The sequence below is a fragment of the Eptesicus fuscus genome, chromosome 12 (assembly GCF_027574615.1).
Source record: "Eptesicus fuscus isolate TK198812 chromosome 12, DD_ASM_mEF_20220401, whole genome shotgun sequence".
In the NCBI taxonomy this organism is placed as follows: domain Eukaryota; kingdom Metazoa; phylum Chordata; class Mammalia; order Chiroptera; family Vespertilionidae; genus Eptesicus; species Eptesicus fuscus.
Window position 1 is genome coordinate 61,460,357 of NC_072484.1, and position 19,678 is coordinate 61,480,034.

The 19,678-nt window shown below is 36.7% G+C and overlaps 2 protein-coding genes across 8 annotated transcripts in view; one reads left to right on the plus strand and one right to left on the minus strand.

Annotated features, from left to right (window-relative positions):
* RALBP1 (ralA binding protein 1) overlaps nucleotides 1-15,528 on the plus strand; it is a 100,137-nt gene extending 84,609 nt beyond the window's left edge. Inside the window, exon 10 of the mRNA XM_054723898.1 lies at nucleotides 15,357-15,528. Coding sequence (XP_054579873.1) covers nucleotides 15,357-15,398 — 42 coding nt within the window. The 3' untranslated portion in view covers nucleotides 15,399-15,528. The remainder of the gene's footprint in view (nucleotides 1-15,356) is intronic.
* PPP4R1 (protein phosphatase 4 regulatory subunit 1) overlaps nucleotides 1-19,678 on the minus strand; it is a 66,013-nt gene that overhangs the window by 37,323 nt on the left and 9,012 nt on the right. For 5 of the 7 annotated variants that reach the window (XM_054723892.1, XM_054723889.1, XM_054723887.1 and 2 more), the window contains exons 3-8: nucleotides 10,868-11,003; nucleotides 8,763-8,869; nucleotides 4,650-4,792; nucleotides 4,015-4,161; nucleotides 1,226-1,333; nucleotides 763-828 (exon numbers count right to left, since the gene is read on the minus strand). In XM_054723892.1, the coding sequence (XP_054579867.1) occupies nucleotides 763-828; nucleotides 1,226-1,333; nucleotides 4,015-4,161; nucleotides 4,650-4,792; nucleotides 8,763-8,869; nucleotides 10,868-11,003 (707 nt within the window). The remainder of the gene's footprint in view (nucleotides 1-762; nucleotides 829-1,225; nucleotides 1,334-4,014; nucleotides 4,162-4,649; nucleotides 4,793-8,762; nucleotides 8,870-10,867; nucleotides 11,004-19,678) is intronic. The other 2 variants (XM_054723888.1, XM_054723890.1) reach the window with 2 other exon arrangements.

A 19,678-nucleotide genomic window follows, 5' to 3' on the forward strand; every position in this document is an offset into this window, starting at 1 on the left:
TTATTTATCAAGAGCTTATACCTAAACTTACTTTGCCTAACAGATGGTTTCAGAAACTCTCAAAGTATGTTAACTTGTACATTAAGTATATATATTTTATGAATTAACTATTTAAAAAGAACCAGCTGTTGGTTTGTCACTGAAAGACTTGAGGGTTGCTAATAAAAATTAATTTAAATAATAATTGATTTGTTTAATAAAAGTAAGAGGGGTAAAAATTAATCAATGGTCCTTATACATATTGCTTTTTTTTTTTTTTTTTTTGGTTAATCGTCACCCAAGGGTATTTTTTTCCATTGATTTTTTTTAGAGAGTGGAAGAGAGGAGGGAGGGATGAGGAGGGGAATAAAGAGAGAAAAAGAGAGAGAGAGAGAGAGAGAGAGAGAGACATGATGTGAGATACATGAATTGGTTGCCTCCTGAACGTGCCCTGACCATGGCTGGGGATCGAACCTGCAACCCAGGTACACGCCCATGACCAGGAATCAAACCCAAGATCCTTTGGTGTGTGTGCTGATGCTCTAACCACTGAACACCCAGCCAGGGCCATATTTGCATTTTTAACAAACTGTCTTTATCAAAACCACAGTTCAGATTACAGAAATTTAAACTCCTAAGCTCAAAGTCCTACTCCCTTCTCGTTTATATTTGTGAAATTGTATTAATAAAATCTGCGGGTAAATGTATGCACTTTAAACTTTATGTGCTATTTTGTAATGCACTACTTACTCCTTATTACTCCTTTGTTTCTGTAATACTTACCAGCATTTCTTCAGTAGCTTGCTGGCCAACTACACTGCAGATATCTCCGAAGTTGGCAGCACAGACCTGACAACAAAAGCATCACTGACATTTCAAAGTATTATACATAAAGTTCTTTTAAAATAACCTTTTATTTATTTTTTTTAATTTGAGTTTTCTTAACTGATTTTTTTGTTTTTAGAGAGGGAGGGAGGGAGAGAAAGAGAGTCAGAAACATTGATGAGAGAGAAACATCAATCAGCTGCCTCCTGCATGCTTCCACTGGGGATCTAGCCCACAACCTGGGCGTGTGTCCTGACAGGGAATCTAACCAGTTACCATTTTGTGCAGGGGATGATGCTCCACCAACTGAGCCACACTGGCTGGGCTAAAAATAATCTTTTAAATTTCACATATCAATATAGTAAACACTAGAACCAAGTGTTCTTAAGCAAACAAACAAACAAACAAGACTAAAAAATACCTTTCGAACATGAAACATTCTGCAATCACAGCACATCTCACAAAACCTAGGCAGGATAAGACGCTCTGTAATGTCCTTCCCAACCATGGGAGCCATTTTGCACATTATCTAAAATAAATAAGAACAAAAATACACTGAAAATTATCTTCAAACAGGCTTTCATAAGTTTATATTTGAACAGAAAGTTAAGTTTGCTAACTTATTAGAAGCATATAATTTAAGAATATATAATATATACTATGACATCATTATACCATTACAAAAAACATTCATCTTATCTGAGTTGAAGACAGAAAAATAGATAGTAATTACCACCAATAACATCAGCTAGTAGTTACTAAATGCATAGTAAGCCCAGAGAAAATCATTAAAACTTCATGTTTGTTTAGTTTCAATCTTATTAATCATTTTTCCTGATAACTTTAAAAGCAATAAAACCCTACATTTTCTCAGTAAGAAAATAAATATTGGCTATTTAATTTAATGGGAAAGAGTATCTATAAGGAGGATCTGGGTTTAGTATATGTATTGCTAAGAAAAGACTAAACAGAGGCAGTTCTTACTTTACAAAGTACTATTTTAAATGAAACTTGTGCATACTGGAACCACATCCTTACTCTGCAAAGCCTAGCTTCCAAGGAAGGCCAGGACACAGTTCCCACACGCACAAGTGTCAGTTAATATAGTGCTAGGCAAAGTGCGGATAAACTGTTTGAAAACCAGCCCCACGTTCTTTAAATAAATTTGCCCCAGTTAATATAGAAAGATTTCTGATGATTTCTCATCATTTATCTATTCATCTGTTGTATCTAATCCCAGCCATGCAAATATGACAAATAAAAGGCATACAGATTGGAAAGAAAGCTCATATGTGACACGGTTGTCTGCACAGAAAATTCCACAGAATCTACAAAGAAGCCACTAGAACAAATAAGCGAATTTAGAAAATTTGCAGGATACAAAAATGTCAGAATACAAAAATCAAATGCATTTCTGTTAGTTAGCAATGAACAAGTGGAAACATCCTCAGAACTGGGGATAACACCTACATCTCCTAAACCCCAAAGCCAGTTTTGTTATTTGACTCCATACTATTTCTAAGAATTTCCAAGCCCTAGATTAAAGATCCAAAGTTATACTGTATCACTGATCTATAAATTACATTTATTAGAATAAATTATTCCCCAGATAGAAAACAGCTGGGAAGTCAGGGAATGAAAAACATCCTATGTAATAAAAGCCTAATATGCAAATTGTGCTCTCGACTGGGAGTTTGACCAGGGGGCAGGGCCGGCTGGCCAACCACCCAAGGCCCCTCCCTCCTGGCTGGCCCCGCCTGGCCGGGGCAGGCAGCTGGGGGAAGGGAGGCCCCAGCTGGCAGCTGGCAGCCACTAGGGACCCTACCTGTGCACAAATTCTGTGCACTGGGCCTCTAGTGACAAAATAAATGTGAACCAATTGTAAGAGCATCACAGGTTTCATCCAGTGCTGGGAATAGTCTTTTTACTGTCATTACAATATTTTACTATTATTAAATCCTATCACAAATTATAGCAGAGCAAGTTAAACTCTGCTCAATACAAACCAACAATGATGCTGAAATTGATTTCCCTTCATGAGGAACTTGTGGGGAAAAAAAATCTATGTTTTAGAACTTGACAGAGGTGGTGGATGTACAACATTACAAAAATACTAAATGTTATTTAACTGTACACCTTAAATGGCTTATTTTATATTATGTGAATTTCACTTCAATAAAAATGGGATTACTGGGAAAAAAGTATCTAAACATTAACTGGTACCAGAGTATCTAACCTTATTAACTGGTACTTGAGTATATAAAAATAAAATAAAATCAAGGAATTTCTAAGGGAATGGACTAGAAAGATGGTCAAATTCATCCTACTAATGATTCAGAAGTACCATAAAATTTTGGTTTGATTTTTTTTTTATATCAACAAACATGTAATTATTTTATTTTAGGTTTAAATAGTAAACTCTCTCTATCCAAACAGATTTGAATAAATTTTCAGGTTAATTTATCAGTTTCCTAATTTATTATCAGAATTCTTACTATCTGAACTCAGGAACCATAGATGTGAAGTGCAACAGATATTACTATATATTCTAATTCATACCCTATTTTTTATGGCTCTCTATAAAAATATTTGTTAACCATATTAAAAAAAAACAGAAAATTTACTATTATGCTTGACTTTATTATGTGCATAATGAATTAGTATCTACATATCATTAATAACCATAATTTACATCAAGTACAATTACTTGCCTGACTACCCTTCCCCCAAAGACCATAGTGTCAAGGGCAGGATCCAAGTATTATTATTTTTTTCCTATTGTGCTTACACAATGCCTAGAAAAGTGCTCAACAGCAATTAAAGGGATTCAAATGTTTCTCCATTCAATACAGTTGTTTTTAACTGCACTGTTTTTTTTCTCCCATCTTATTTTTCCATTTTGACATAATACTATTTTATAGTTACTTATTTTCTTGCTATATATCTTGCTTGTGAGCCCAGTGACAGAACCATCTAATTTCCAGTTGCTTGGCACAATATGGGGCCCACAAAATACTTCTTTTCTTGTAAGCCTATGTCTTTTTGTAGCCAGTCATTCTATTTCAAATTCCAATTATTTGTGGCTACTTTGATACCTAATATATGTATAAACCCTATAGCACATAATGTAGCATAATATTTATTGAGCACCTTCTATTAGTCAATATAGGACTAATTTTCACCTAAATTAAAATATCACATTCTACTTACAGCCACAGCTTCTGTTTTCACATCATCATTGCTATCTGGGGCAGTTAGCTCTATGAGGACGGGGCACACTTTGGTCTCCACATCAAATCGCTCAATTAACTCTTGCTCCAACAGAGCCAGCAAAGCTGCCTGACTTGTTTTTCTTACCTAGGAAAAAATAAACAGTATACGGTAAACAAAGTACATACATGACATAGCAAAGTGCATACATGATTTAACTCTATTACTTGACTTTACAAAACTGAAGACTTCTCACCTCAACTAGTAAAACCATGCAAATAAAAACGTGTGGCTATTTTCTTTAAGTATTGCAAACACAGAACCTGGTAGATTGTGTTATAACAGAAGTGGAACAAAGAAGCCATCTTGTAAAATGTCTCACAAAGAAACTTTTTGAGGAACACCTATGAGGGAGCCAAGTGACCAATGAGGATGCAGGTAGGAGGCACTGTCTATAATGGCATTAAGGAGACCTAGATTTGCCAAATTCTCAACACAGCTTGTCTAAGACAAATGGTCTTTTGTAAAACAGAATAACAATGTCAAACAGGAAACAAACATTCACATGAATAGATCATTCTACATACATCATATTAGATAAATTTCCATTAAGAACATGTAAATAGCACTCTTACCTGATTATTCTGATCTGCGAGATATCTAACCACAATAGGTAGTAAGTATTTGGAAAAAGCATATGGGATTGAAGGCCGGTTTTCTTGACAAAACAATGCAATATGAGGCACCTGTTCCATCAGCTCTGCTCTCACAGTTGGTTCTATTGAAATGATAAAAATGTGAGCAAACATTCCCCACAATAATAAAATCTTTGCCTGGGCTTGAGACTATTTAGGAAAGGTTTAGACTTTTCATCCTCATTATAAAAGGTCTTACAAGATGTTCTCTAACTCTGCAATCCTTTTCACAATCATATACTGGTACAGGTCAACCCCATGAGTTAAAAGAGGACCTTACCCCCAGCCCAAGCTTGTATCTTCATAGTATGCACTTAGTATGCAATCATTTCCTATAGTGACTGAATGAGTTTATTCATCACCTACATTGTGCCATACTGTGCTAAAGATTAAATATCCAAGTCACATCAACTATAATATGGTATTATCTATAAACTCTACTATTTAAAAACCTCCTCGGGCCCTAGCCAGTGTGGCTCAATGGATAGAGCATCAGCCCTCCGACTGAAGAGTCCTGGGTTCGATTCCAATCAAGGGCATGTAATGTACCTCAGTTGCAGGCTGGGTCCCCAGGCCCAATCAATGTGTCTCTCTCACATCGATGTTTTTTCTCTCTCTCTCTCTCCCCCTCCCTTCTACTCTCTCTAAATATCAATGAAAAAATATCCTCGGGTGAGGATTAACCAAAAAAATAAAATAAAAACCTCCTCGGACAAGTCATAAGAACTGGCTTCTAATTTAAGTTTAGTCAATGAATGGAGGATTTATAGTTAGATTTAACTAAGACTAAAAAGGGTATGTGATATTAAAGGAGACTTATATTAAAAGATATTTTTACAAAACCAAAAAGTCCTAAAAAGACCCAAGTATATATGGCATATTTAAATATGACAAATATGGCATTTCAAATCTCTGGGTTTCAAAAGGATGAACTATCCAATAAATAAATGGTAAAAAAATAAGATTCCCATACTGCACACCTCACATTAATTCTAGGTAAATTTAAGTTCCAAAAGTTGTGTTTATTTTTAGATCAAAGCAATGAAAGACAATATTTTTAGTGGGAAGCCCTTTCAAGGTGAACAAATCCAAAACCAACTAAATACCAGCACATTTCACTTTATAAAGGCTTCATTATAGGCAACATACTGCTACATACTGAATTAAAAGGCAAAACTGCCTAGAACAAAATAATGTACAAGAAAATATTAATAATTAAATATACCCTGAATCCATTGTTCAAATGAATACAAGAAAGAAAATAAGGATATGAATAGACAATTCATAGAAGAGATGCACGTGACTGACAAACATACAGACATGATGGGATTATCAATACAAGTCATTACATCAGACCTAATTAGAACTTTGGCACCTATTACTGATATTATTAAAGTTACCTTAAGGTAAATATGCATGAATATGTCGAGAAGAGCTTTGGATTTCAACAAACAGAAATAACACATTTACTATATAAAATCATAAAAATATAAATGCTAAATTTAGGGGAACAAAAAATCAAGATAAAAGTTGATAAAATAGCCTGACTGGTTTGGCTCAGTGGATAGAGCGTCAGCCTGCGGACTGAGGGGTCCCAGGTTCGATTCCGGTCAAGGGCATGTACCTTGGTTGTGGGCACATCCCTAGCGGGGGATGTGCAGGAGGCAGCTAATCGATGTTTCTCTCTCATCGATGTTTCTAACTCTATCCTTCTCCCTTCCTCTCTGTAAAAAAATCAATAAAATATATTTTTTAAAAAAGTTGATAAAATAAGGCAGAACAAAGGTTTAAAGATTCGAAGCTCCTTATTTGCTTAGGAAGATGGATTATATACATTAATTTTAAAGTTGTATATTTTTTAACAGTCTTTATCTTACTTAAACATCACAATCAACCCAGACTACCAAGTTAGAAACCTTAGGATTAACTCCCTCTCTTCCTTCACTCTCTTCAACTATCACAGCTTTAAAATCCTTCCCTAGCACTTTAATTTCTCTTAAACAACTCATAATAATTACTAGTCTCCCAACTAGTCTTCCTGTCACCCATCTTTTTCAAGTCAATCTATAATGCTGCATTATGTTCTAAATCACAAAAATGCACTCTCTAGCAGTGCACAATATAACCCTTTACTATCTAGTCTTCAACTACCTTATTACAGAGCAGTCTCATTTTTCTAAACTGTAAACTCGGTTAACTCACTGTTGATCAAATGGACCAACATCTTGAAGTCCTCAAGTGAGCCTATCTTTTCCTCTCATGAGTGTTGCTTTTCCTCTCTGTATGAAATCCAACTCAAATGTCCCTTTCTTTTCTGAACCCAGCCCCAATACTCCCTATTATAATTAATTTTTTATATATTGGTTGCATTCATTAAACTGTTAATTTGGTGACAGGAATCTTATTCATTTTAGTAACTGCTCTAACATTTAATGTAGACTCTGACATAAGAGTATGCACTGTTTTATGTTTACTGAGTGAATGGAAAGTGTAAATGTCAACAGAGATATTTATGATAAATTCAATAACTTGAGAAAATATTTTTAAAATATATAACATATATATTTATAAAAACCAACACTCTAGTTGATAACCAGGTAAAAGAAAATAAATACAAATTCCTCCTTAAAGAATACCTATGTCTCTAAAAGAAAGGAGTAATCACAATGGGTTGCAACATCACCAAAATTTTAAGTTAAATTTTATCCATATCAAATAAAAAATAAATTATAAGTACAAATTATAGTTGATAAGACTCTCTCCTAAAACCATTCTAGAACAAGAATATACATGAGCAATTATGTACACAGAATGTCATAATAAAAAAGATTAGTAAGGTTACGAATGTTTTTTCTACCCTATAAGAAAATACAATTTAAGACTTACGATAATAGTAAATAGATATTCCCATAAAATAAACTGCTTACCAAAAGATGAATTCAACTAAAAAGTAAAATACTTGCTAACATGCCAAAAAAACTCGTTAGCTATTGAAAGATAACACATTTTAACAAAGTTTTTTAAGGAAAAAAAATAATTTTTTTCCAAATTGTTTCTAAAGTCAAATATAAAACTATGCTTAAGATTCAGTGTTAGGGCCCTATCTGGGTAGAATAGTTAGGGCATCATCCCGATATGCCAAGGTTGCTGGTTCAATCTCCAGCCAGGGCACATGTAAGAAATCAAACTCATAAATAAAAATAAGTGGAACAAATTGATGCTTCTCTCTCTCCTTCTCTCTCTAAAATTCAATTTAAAAATTAAAAAAAAACCACAACCTTAGTGTTAGGCTAAAAAGGTAAATTTTATTTTATGCATATTTTACCACAATAAAAAATATTTTTTAAAAACTGAATACAACTGTTTTCTAAGCCTCAAATCAATTTTACCTTTTTTGTTAGAATTAAAAAAAATTAATTTTAAAAAATCTCACCTGAAGTTATATTTATTCATTTTAGAGAGAGTAAGGGGGGAGAGGAAGAGCCCCAACCGGGTAACAAAACCCCGCAATCTAGGTATGTGCCCGGACCAGAAACTGAACCTGCAACCTTTGGGTGCCTGGGACTATGCTCCAACCAAAGGAGCCACTCCAGCCAGGGCAAGTTTACCTCTTTCTTAAGCAGACCCTCCTATTTTCATTTTGGAGACTAACAGCTTTAGTTTTACAGTTGGTGATTAAACATTTTTGCAACTGAGAAAGCATACAAAAGTAAAGCATTTTATATATGCCTAAAAATAGTTACAACCCACTTCATCCCATCAAATAATTAATTTGAAATTATTTTTTAAAGTTTTTATTAATCCTAAAATATTAACATACATGATGCAAAACAGTGTTAAGATTTTTCTATTGAGAAACTTCCAATATTAAACTATATGGGTCTATTATAAGATGTTTGGATTTTAATAACAGGGTTTTATTTTCTTGCTACTAATAGGCTTGACAATTTACCTAGGAAAAATTTTAAAGAAATTTCTTATTACACTAAGTTTTTCATTAGTTTTAAAAACACAAATTTGGTAAATGAAAACTTTCTCTGCATAAACATATACCTGAATCGTCAGCTAATCTGCTAATTCTTTCCAAAACAGCAATACAATCTCTTTCATCATCGCAGACTTCCCTCAATGTATCCAGCAAACTCCGGGCCACCATTTGTCTACACACACACACACACAAAAAAAAATTACATAGTGTTCAGTGGCATCAATAGTTAATATTCATAATTTCAAAAGGCAGAATCTATATAGTTTCAAAGAAATTTTTTCGTTATACATTTAATAGCAGTAGTGATATATACCATCATGGATTTTATTTTAACAAGATGAAATTGAACATTTACTAAAATATTTTTCATCTTTACCTAACTGATTTAACAAATTTCTAAAGTCACTGAAAATTCATATCAGTAATCTTGAAGTACAACAATGGGAAAGTTTATTCATTCTTCATCATATAAAACATCTTTACATATTTTTACTAAATGACTTTTATACATCTACTAGAAGCCCGGTGCACGAAATTCGTGCACGAAGGGAGGTTGTCCCTCAGCCCAGCCTGTACCCTCTCCAATCTGGGACTCCTCAAGGGGTGCTCGACTGCCCGTTTAGGCCCGATCCCGGTGGGCAGTCGGACATCCCTCTCACAATCCAGGACTGCTGGCTCCCAACTGCTTGCCTGCCTGCCTTCCTGATTGCCCCTAACCTCTTCTGCCTGGCAGCCTGATCACCCCCTAACCACTCCACTGCCAGCCTGTTTGCCCCCAACTTCCCTCCTCTGCTGGCCTGGTCACCCCTAACTGCCCTCTCCTGCAGGGTTGATCACCTCCAACTGCCCTCCCTTGCAGGCCTGGTGCCTCCCAACTGCCCTCCCTTGCAGGCCTGGTCCTTCTCAACTGCCCTCCCTTGCAGGCCTAGTGCCTCCCAACTGCCCTCTCCTGCTGGCCATCTTGTGGTGGCCATCTTGTGTCCACATGCGGGCAGGATCTTTGACCACATGGGGCAGCTATATTGTGTGTTGCAGTGATGATCAATCTGCAGATTACTCTTTTATTAGATAAGATAGAGGCCTGGTTCAGGGGTGGGGGCCAGCTGGTTTGCCCTGAAGGGTGCCCCTGATCAGGGTGGGGGCTCCCTTGGGGCGTGGGGCGGCCTGAGCGAGGGGCCTCTGGTGGTTTGCAGGCCGGCCACGCCCCCCTGGCAACCCAAGCGGAGGCCCTGGTATCTGGAATTTATTTTCCTTCTACAATTTAAACTTTGTAGCCTGGAGCGGAGCCAAGCCTGGGGTTCCCTCCGCGGCGGCAGCCATTTCTGTTGGGATTATAATTGAAACTTCGTTGCGTTAAGCAGGTGGGCCTGGCCAGGGTGTGCAGAAAGCTTTGCTTCCCCTGTTGCCGGTGGCAACCCTGTCCTGCTCTCTCAAGCTCCATTCTGCCGCCATTTGTTTGAATTTGTTTACCTTCTATAATTGAAACTTTGTAGCTTGAGTGGAGGCTTAGGCCTGGCAAGGGCTGGCGGAAAGCTTGTTTCCCTCTGTTGCCTGGGAAACCTTGCTCTCTGTGGCTGTAGCCATCTTGGATGGGTTAATTTGCATACTCGCTCTGATTGGATGGTGGGTGCGTCGGAGGTATTGTCAATTTGCATATTTGTCTATTATTAGGTAGGATTCTCAAAAAATTTAAGCAAAGACTTTCCAATTTCCCAGAAAAGTCTGATACGGGTGGTCTTGTGACCATAGGAGAAATGATGCATTAGAAAGAATGTTATCTTAGTCACTTGCATGTCACAATTCCCTTGAACATCACCTGGCACAAGGTAGGTATACAACATCATCTGCTGAAAGAATAAGACACTCCTTAGGAATTTCTTTACATGCATATCAAAATTATGTCTAACAGCAAAAAGCAACGGTTTCTTTTCTTTTCTTTTCTTTTTTTTTTGCCAAAAAGCAAAGAAAGAGTGCTGCATGCTTTCTAGGATCAAGGAGCAAACAACTATAAAAAAGGCCGTGGCTGTGATAATTAAGAGAACTTGGGGACTCAGAATGCTCATGTTAATAATAAATACTTTAAACTGGGTAATTTTATTTTCCCTCCTGAAATTAATGTAATAAAAACCATCCTTCCATTTCTACTTTAGTGAAAAAAATATGCACATACCTGTTAAATACGTTCTCACTTGCAGCATACTTGTCCAATCTCCCCAGTGGCGTCAACATTTCATCTTGTGAGACAAAGTCCAGGGCTGAAGGTATAATAATCACATCAGACTCTGAGCTGTAGTCATCCACACCAACTATCAGAGACATCAGAAATACTCCTTATAATACTCTGAAACTAAAAAGCACCCCTTGCCTGTCTGAAGCAGCTTAAGTAAAACTGCCCTTTATGAGTCTGGAGTGGTACAAAGAACCACAAGAGAATCTTAGAATCAATTCAGAAGCCATGAACAACTGAAGGATGCTTCCTCTGCTTTTTTTTTTACAGGTATGTTCTAAATTGCCTCTAAAAGCACAGGAGTCAAGAGGCTGTAGAAACTCAGTATGGTGTGATCACAGAACAGTGATCAGAAAAGAGTAATCACAGAGACTTGAATTAGAACACAACTTGTCCTATATAAAAAAATAATAAAAAAGTAATATGCAAATCGACCGAATGGCTGAATGACCGCACTGACCACCAGGGAGTAGATGCTCAACGCAGGAGCTGCCCCCTGGTGTTCAGTGCACTCCCACACGGGGATCGCTGCTCAGCCAGAAGCTGGGCTCATGGCTGGTGAGTGCAGCGGTGGTGGCGGAAGCCTCTCCCACCTCCATGGCAGCCCTAAGGGTATCCAACTGATGGCTTAGGCCCACTCCCTGTGGGCCTAAGTCGAATATCCCCTAAGGGTTCCCAGACTGCTAAAGGACGCAGGCAGGCTGAGGGGACCCCTCTCCCCCGAGTGCACGAATGTCATGCACTGGGCCTCTAGTAAATAAATAAAATGTCAAACACTGATAGTTAATTCTGGAATGCAGTCAGAGAAAAACATTATACACAGAAGAGAAAGATAAGAATTACAGCAAATTTCTCATCAGAAACAATACAAGCCAGAAGACTGAAAGAAAAAACAATGTCAACCTCCAATTCTACACACCCTGTAAATAGAAATCTTTCAAATATCTTTGAAATTCATATTGTTCAAATGCAAAGGTGAAATATTTTTTTCAGACATACAAAAACTGACATATTATCACCAGCAGACCTGCATTATAAGAGTAAAGAAAGTACTTCAAGAAAAAAAAATTATACCAGATGGAAATCTGGATTTACAACAAAGAAATGAAGAGCAACAGAAATGGTAACTATATGGGTAAATACAAAGGTCTTCTTATTTTAAAAAAATCTCTTTAAAAGATAATTGTTTAAAGCAAAAAATATGTACTATGAAATAAAAAGATTAAAAATGTACTGTGAGGGCCCAGCCCTCAGTGGTTGAGCGTCAACCTGTGAACCAAGAGGTCACTGGTTCAATTCTCAGTCAGGGCACATGCTCGGGTTTCAGGCTCCAGCCCCTGCAGGGTGTATGCAAGAGGTAGCCAATCAATGATTCTCTCTCATCACTGATGTTTCTCTCTCTCCCTCTCCCTTCCTCTCTGAAATCTATTACATACAGAGTCTCTAATAATATCCTCTAAAGCAGAAAAAAGCTGATAGTCTGACCCTCCCTTCCATTTTTCTCTTCATACTGCTTAGGCCACAATAAACTTGCCAAATTTTCTTTTCTTAAAACTGAAAAAGATATACCATTATTTTATAAGAAGTTACCTCAAGATTTGGGACTTTAAAAATGGTATTTTAACAAATATACCAATCAATGAATAGAGAGGGAGGGCAAGATCTTCTATAAAGCAAAATGCCAGCCATCAAAACATTCTAACACTACTGGATAGAAGTTTGTTTAGGAATGAGCTATTTCCCCAGTGTCAAATTATTTATTTCCCTTACTAATTACAAAAGGAAAACACAGAATCTTTAAGTGGAGATATTTGGAAGATATCACCTTAACCAAGTGGTTAAAATTACCAATGATGAACAAGAGATATCAGGTTCATCTTGCAGAAGCACTGATAAACTCATAGTATTATTTACACAATATTCCTACCTCCATCCCCTAAAACAAAAAACAAACTGACTCTTCAAAAATATCATTATAGTGAAAGATTAAGGCTAAAAATTGTGCTAAATTAAAAAGACATGACAACTAAATGCAATGCAGAAGCCTGGATTGGCAAGACAGTGGCTATAAAGAACATTTTGGACAACTGCTCACATTTGAAAACGTACTACATATTACATAATTTAATTGTATCTTTTCTGCATTTCATTGGAGACTGTGAGAGAGTGGCTTTACTCTTAAGAGATACAGGCTAAAAGATCAAAATCTCTACCATTAATTCTCAAAAGGTGCAATGAAGAAGTTAAGATTCAGAAAAATGGCCCCAGCTAGTTTGGCTCAGTGGATAGAGTGTCAGCCTGTGGAGTGAAGGTTCCCAGGTTCGATTCTGGTCAAGGGCACATGCCTGGGTTGTGGGCTTGATCCCTGGTGGGGAGGCGTGCAGGAGGCAACTGATCAATGAGTCTCTCTCATCATTGATGTTTCTCTCTCTCTCTCTCTCTCTCTCTCTCTCTCTCTCTCTCTCTTCCTCTCTGAAATCAATTTTTTTTAAAAAGATTCAGAAAAATGTATACATTACATTGTGTGTGTATAAATTATTATACAGAAAAATAGAGAGCCGAAACCGGTTTGGCTCAGTGGATAGAGCGTCGGCCTGCGGACTCAAGGGTCCCAGGTTCGATTCCGGTCAAGGGCATGTACCTTGGTTGCAGGCACATCCCCAGTAGGGGGTGTGCAAGAGGCAGCTGATCAATGTTTCTCTCTCATCGATGTTTCTAACTCTCTATCCCTCTCTTTTCCTCTCTGTAAAAAATCAATAAAATATATTAAAAAAAGAAAAATAGAGAAAATTGGCAAAATGCTAACAATGGCTGAATGTTTTGTGTAGGGCTGAATGTTTTGTGTAGGTCTGAAAGTTTTCAAAGTAACAGTTTAGTTTAAAAGAAATTATTTCATTATTTGACTGCCAGTTAGGTTTATGTCCTTATTTAGTGTGGCCAGAAAAATTAAGATTCATCTCACCCAGCAAGTATGCAGTAAAGGCCTACTGTGTGCTGGACACTCTGTGATGGCTAAAGAATAAAAATGTTATAGACCTTGAACTTACCACAGTCTAGTGCAGGATTAGCAACCTGTGTTCAACAGGTTAAACTGGCCCCCGTTTTTGTAAGTAAAGTTTATTGGAAGACAGCTATGCTCATTCACTTATGTATTGTCTATGACTGCTTTTGATACCTTTGAAATAACTTGGCTATTATTTAACAGGAAAGGAGTAAAGGGAAGACTAGGTGATATAGGCATGCCATTTATACAGCTTTGCTAATTTAACACTCTCCAAGTCTGTTCCCCATTGATATATGGGGGAAGGGACTGGACAACAGACCCATGCCCTGTAAGGTCTTAGTGACATGGAAAGGTGCTTGTCTGTCAGTCACACCTGGAAGGAAGTCAGTGGCCAGAATAGGCATGGCCACTGACTTGAAAGGGCATGAAATCTGAATAAACTTCCAAACAAAGGAAGTTTGCTCTCTAGGCTCTTGGCTCTCTCTCTTGCTGTTGCAGGGGGTCACACACATTGTGTGGGCCATGTGGACTCCACACAATACACTAATGGAATTTAATTAGCCTGATGCCGAACTGAGCCCCGCTGCAACAAGGAACAGAAGCTTTGGATACTGGCCTTGCTTTTGGCTCTACTGGAACCCCAGTTGTACCTTTTTCAGGACTGGTTTAAGGGGCATGGGACTTTACAACCTGAGGAATGTAACACCACGTCAATAAAAATCATTCATTCTCCCGTGTGAACATTAGAAAATTCACTTTCTAAAGATATTGTAAGAACCCTGCTCCCACAAGCGATGGAGAAATTTGTTTCTCCAGTAACACTTTGACCTTACAATGGCAGATCTAAGTAGGTACAACAAACAGCACATGACCCACAAAACCTAAAATATTTACTATCTGGCCCTTTCAGAAATTTTCCAACCCTTGGTCTAATGATGTAGCAGAAATGCAATTAAGTCACTGCTTAGGGACAAAAATTAACACACACAAAAAAAGAAAAACAAATCTGAAGGACGGTATAGCCTTAAGCAAACAGGTATGTCCAGTTTCAATTTGTACTTTGTGAAAATATGTTTATCAGAAACCTTCCCTACAAATATATTAAATGTTTACGAAATCCTTACAAATGATCTAATGATACTGTTGTAATTTAACCTAGTTATGAATAACTGCAAAGGAGTAAAGGGAAGGCCAAATATTATGGGGATGCCACTTGTACAATTTTGTCAAGAAGCTGCAGTTTAGATGCATGCCCAGTAAAGTCTGGGTGAAACAGGGACGGTACTTGTCTGTCAGTCATACCTGGGAATAGGTGATTGGCCAGAGTAGGCATGGCCACTGCAAGGATGGGAAGATTTAAGGTATTTAATCTCCTAAACAAAGTTCTCGCTCTTGGCTCTCTCTTGCCTCTTGCTCTCCTGGCTGCAGGACTCTCATGCTCACACCCATGTGGACCCTCCACACAACTGACTAATGGACTACAACTAGACTGATGCTATACCAGACCCAGCTCCACCATGGAATGGAAACTCTGGACTCTGGCTTTGCTTCTAGCTCTACTGAATCCCCAGCTGCACATCTTCCAGGACTGGATTAAGGAAAATGGGACTTTGGAAATGGAGAGATGTAATTCCACCCAAATAAAAATCACTCATACTCCTGTGCAAGTCTCAGAAAATTCTTTTTCTCGAGATATCATAAGAACCCTACTCCCAAGTGGGGCCAGGAATGGTCCCTACCTTCTGAGAATGGAAAAAATGGCATACAGGAAGTGCTCATTAATGGTAGCTCATATATTTTTGAAGTCATCTGTAGATGAAGTGCATATGTACTAATGATTTTGCATAAATCAGGTCATGTTAGTCCTGTTCATCTATAGCTACTTTTCCCCTTGATATTGGCCATCTTTCTGAGTCAGTGGCTACAGAGTATTATTATACTTAAAATGTTGTGTAATATGTTGTAGAATGCATTAATCTCAATTGTATAGTATAGCTTGATTCATATATATATATATACATATATGTATGTATATATATATATATGAATGCCGTGTGTGTGTGTGTGTGTATAAAACACCTGTAACCACTACTCAAATCAAGATATAAGATATTTCCAACTCCCCCAGAAGGCTCTGTCATGTCTTTTCCCAGTTAACTCCCTACCCGTTACCCCTAGAGGTAACCAATATTCTGACTTCTAAAACCATAGCTCAATCTTGCCTGTTTTGGACCTTCCGATAAATGGGACCATACAGGATAAAAAAAAAAAAAAAAAAAGAACCCTACTCCCACTAGCAAAGGAGAAAGATGATCTATGCATTTCTCCAATAAAACTTTTACTAGTAAGTATGAAATTGTCCTGTAGCATGTTTAATCTCACAATTAATTTAAGCAAGAATAATTTGCTAAAGTTCACTCTATGAATATTTCAAAAAACATTTCCCTAAAGTATACACATAAACAAATAAGATATCAGTGTATTTATCTGCTTTCCAATTAGCTACCAAAATCATGCTTTCTTTCTTTTTTTTTTTTACATTGTCCATCAAACCTTTATTCCATTTATCTGGTAAGCATATCACTTCCTTAATTCCAAAACTAGCTACATAATGTTGTGCAATAAGAATGCATTTATATGCTTTACACTGGAATTATTCACTTGTATTTTTACTTAAATCTAAAGTAGCACCAATAGTGATTCTAGTTCATTCTGAACTCCCTAAGACCTGAGTTCACTTGTTCTAAAGATACTAAAAGATTCAAACAGAGTTTGTCAGGCTTGAATTCATATATAATTTTAAGGATGACTATTATAAGCAACAACAGACTCTATGTCATATTAATCAACTTTTTCTGTCTTTCTTGTCTAGTGAGATAAAGATCTTCTGAACTAACACTGGTCTCAAGTCACTGACATGCACTACACTAATTCTCTATTCACATGATCCATCTACCTTTAAAATTTATTCATGTTCTTTCAAATTGAAGCCTTATTTTCCTCCCCACCCTGGTAAATGTAACCTTTCTTATGTTTTTCTGTTTTTAAAGTTCTGTAAATCCCAAATTATTAAGTGCCCACCCACATAATCCAAAAGAGTTGAACAATAGTAGTGTCAAGGAAATGGAGATCTAATACTAAGAAGAAAAAATCTCTGAATTCACATAGAATAATTTTAAATTTCTCTTTTGGAATCTCCTTGCTCTCCTTTGCAAATTCACCCTTGATTGTTAGTTTCCTTGAGTCTAGTCTGAGGCCCTTTATTCCTAAGTGTACATTCCTTTCCTAAGTAGTTTTACCAAGGTCATAGATTCATTTATCACATGTACACAAGTTAACTTACACTGACGATCATGCTTTCTAAACAGTATTTGACAATCTGAGAAATATGTAGCTAATCAAAGCACTTGCATGCATGTATCTCCCATACATTATAGCTGTGTTGCTTGTTCCCTTTAGCGAGTAAACGTTTTTCTTATAATCTATTAACCCAATTACTTTGGTTAGTAATTCTTTTTTCCCCACAGGTAATCCAAATATAAAATCTGAGGGAATCCAGTTCCAAATTACCACCATCCCCCAATAAAGTCTTGAATTTATATGAAGTCTGGAAGTTATTTCTACCAAAAACTACGCGAATAAATTTTAAATTACTTTTATAGGTGTAAAAATTATTTTTATCAAATCTGACTTTTAATATAAATTCAAAGGAGTATATAAATTTAAATATAAATTAGGCAGTAAGATTTTGGAGTGACTACTTCAGGTGATTCCTAGTGACAGGTTCAAGACACATCAGATCAGCCCTGGCCAGTTTGGCTCAGTGGATAGAGCACTGGTCTGTGGACTGAAGGGTCCCAGGTTCGATTCTGGCCAAGGGCACAAACCTTGGTTGTAAGCTCGATCCCTGGCCCTGGTAAGGGCATGTGCAGGAGGCAACCAATCAACGTGTCTCTCTCTCTCCCCCTCCCTTCCACTCTATCTAAAAATCAATGGAAAAATATCCTCAGGTGAGGATTAACAACAATAAAAGACCCATCAGATCACATCAATGTTCTTACCCACTTTTTTAAAAATTGAATTTACTGGGGTGACATTGGTTCATTCTTACCCATTTTTACTCCAATGACTGGTTCCCTAATACATGAGTGCTTTAAAACAAAGAAAAGAATATATTTTGCTTTTAACATTCTCATAACAGACAGGAGCTACCGAGGATAGAAAGTATTTTACCCACCAAATACTTAAAGAGCAGGCTATTACCTTTATATACTCTAGAATCTTCAGGAGATTAAATGACCCAAATAAATTGTAAATTAAGGGAAGCCAAAATTGGAAGGCAATAAGAGCACAGTAATAAATAAAGAAGTAAATAAAATAATATTGTGTCACGTTTTAATTTAACCTACCACTTTCAAGTTAGGTGACTGAGCAAATGAACTGTTAGATAAGCCTTATTAAGTACAACTTTTGTAAACTTGTGGGACTACATATCTCTCGGGAATATTATATATAAGTAGGGTTATAGCACAATGTCCAACATACAGTGGTAATTTTTTACATAATTACTTTTAATATTTTTTATTGATTTTTAGAGAGAGAGGGAGAAAGAGAAACATTGAAGTGAGAGCAAAACATAGATTGGCTGCCTCCTGCACACCCTCTACTAGAGACTGACCCTGCAACCTGGGCACGTGCCCTCACCAGGAATCGAATCGGCAACCTTTTGGTGCACAGGATGACACTCAACCAACTGAGCCACACCAGCCAGGGCAATAAATGGTAATTTAAACAATAAAAAAAAAAAAAGCCAGATATGTCTCCCATCTTCTTTTTGCAGCAAGTTAAAGAGCTATGTTAGATGGTACCTAGGAAAAGAATATTAAAACCTATAAGGTCTGAGTTATACTCCAACTTCTGCCAACATTTCACCTTTATATCTGTGACATGTTAGGCCTAAATTTTCTCATGTTTAACATAAAAAAATGAATATATTAATCTGTCCTCCAGTTCTTGATTTCAGTAATTCTGAGATAACTGGCTCACCAAAGGTGTAGCACAACTCAAATTTTAAAAGTTCATGTAATTCTATAGATGATATAACAAACCAATATAACATTAAACTTTTGTTTACCAATATTCCTTTGTTAGCATTAAGGCTGACCCAAAAGGGTGAAATGTACTTTAACAAGATAAAAATAAGCAAGATTTTGCTTCTCTTAATCTGGTGATCAATATGATTAAAATGAAAGTGGGTTTAGTAATTATACAGATGTTCTTTACTACAGTAAAACCAGCGAGGCAAATGTCTAAAGAATTTAATCACTTAAACCATAAATCATAAGTTCATAAGTTAACGCACCTTACCATAACCTTAGAAGTCCTTGTGTTTATAGACTGGAACATCACGCTTCCAAGTATATCCCTTGTGAAATATTTATAGTTAAAATAACACCTGGGATGTATTTAGAGTACTCTAGCTACCTCTTCCCTCACTCCCCCAAAAGTTCAGATGTTATAGAAAGAAAGGGATAGATGAAAGATAAAGAGCTAAGTAGTGGGTATACTGAGTATATGTTGACTCATTAGCTTTTGTGTGTATTTGAAATTTCCCACTGAAAAATTCACAATATCTACTTTAAAAAGTCAACATAATTCATTTTAAACTTATAAAACAAACATCATAGATGCAGAAGAAGCAATGACAAAATCTATTCATTTCAAGAAAGCTGTCAGTAAATTCAGGGAAC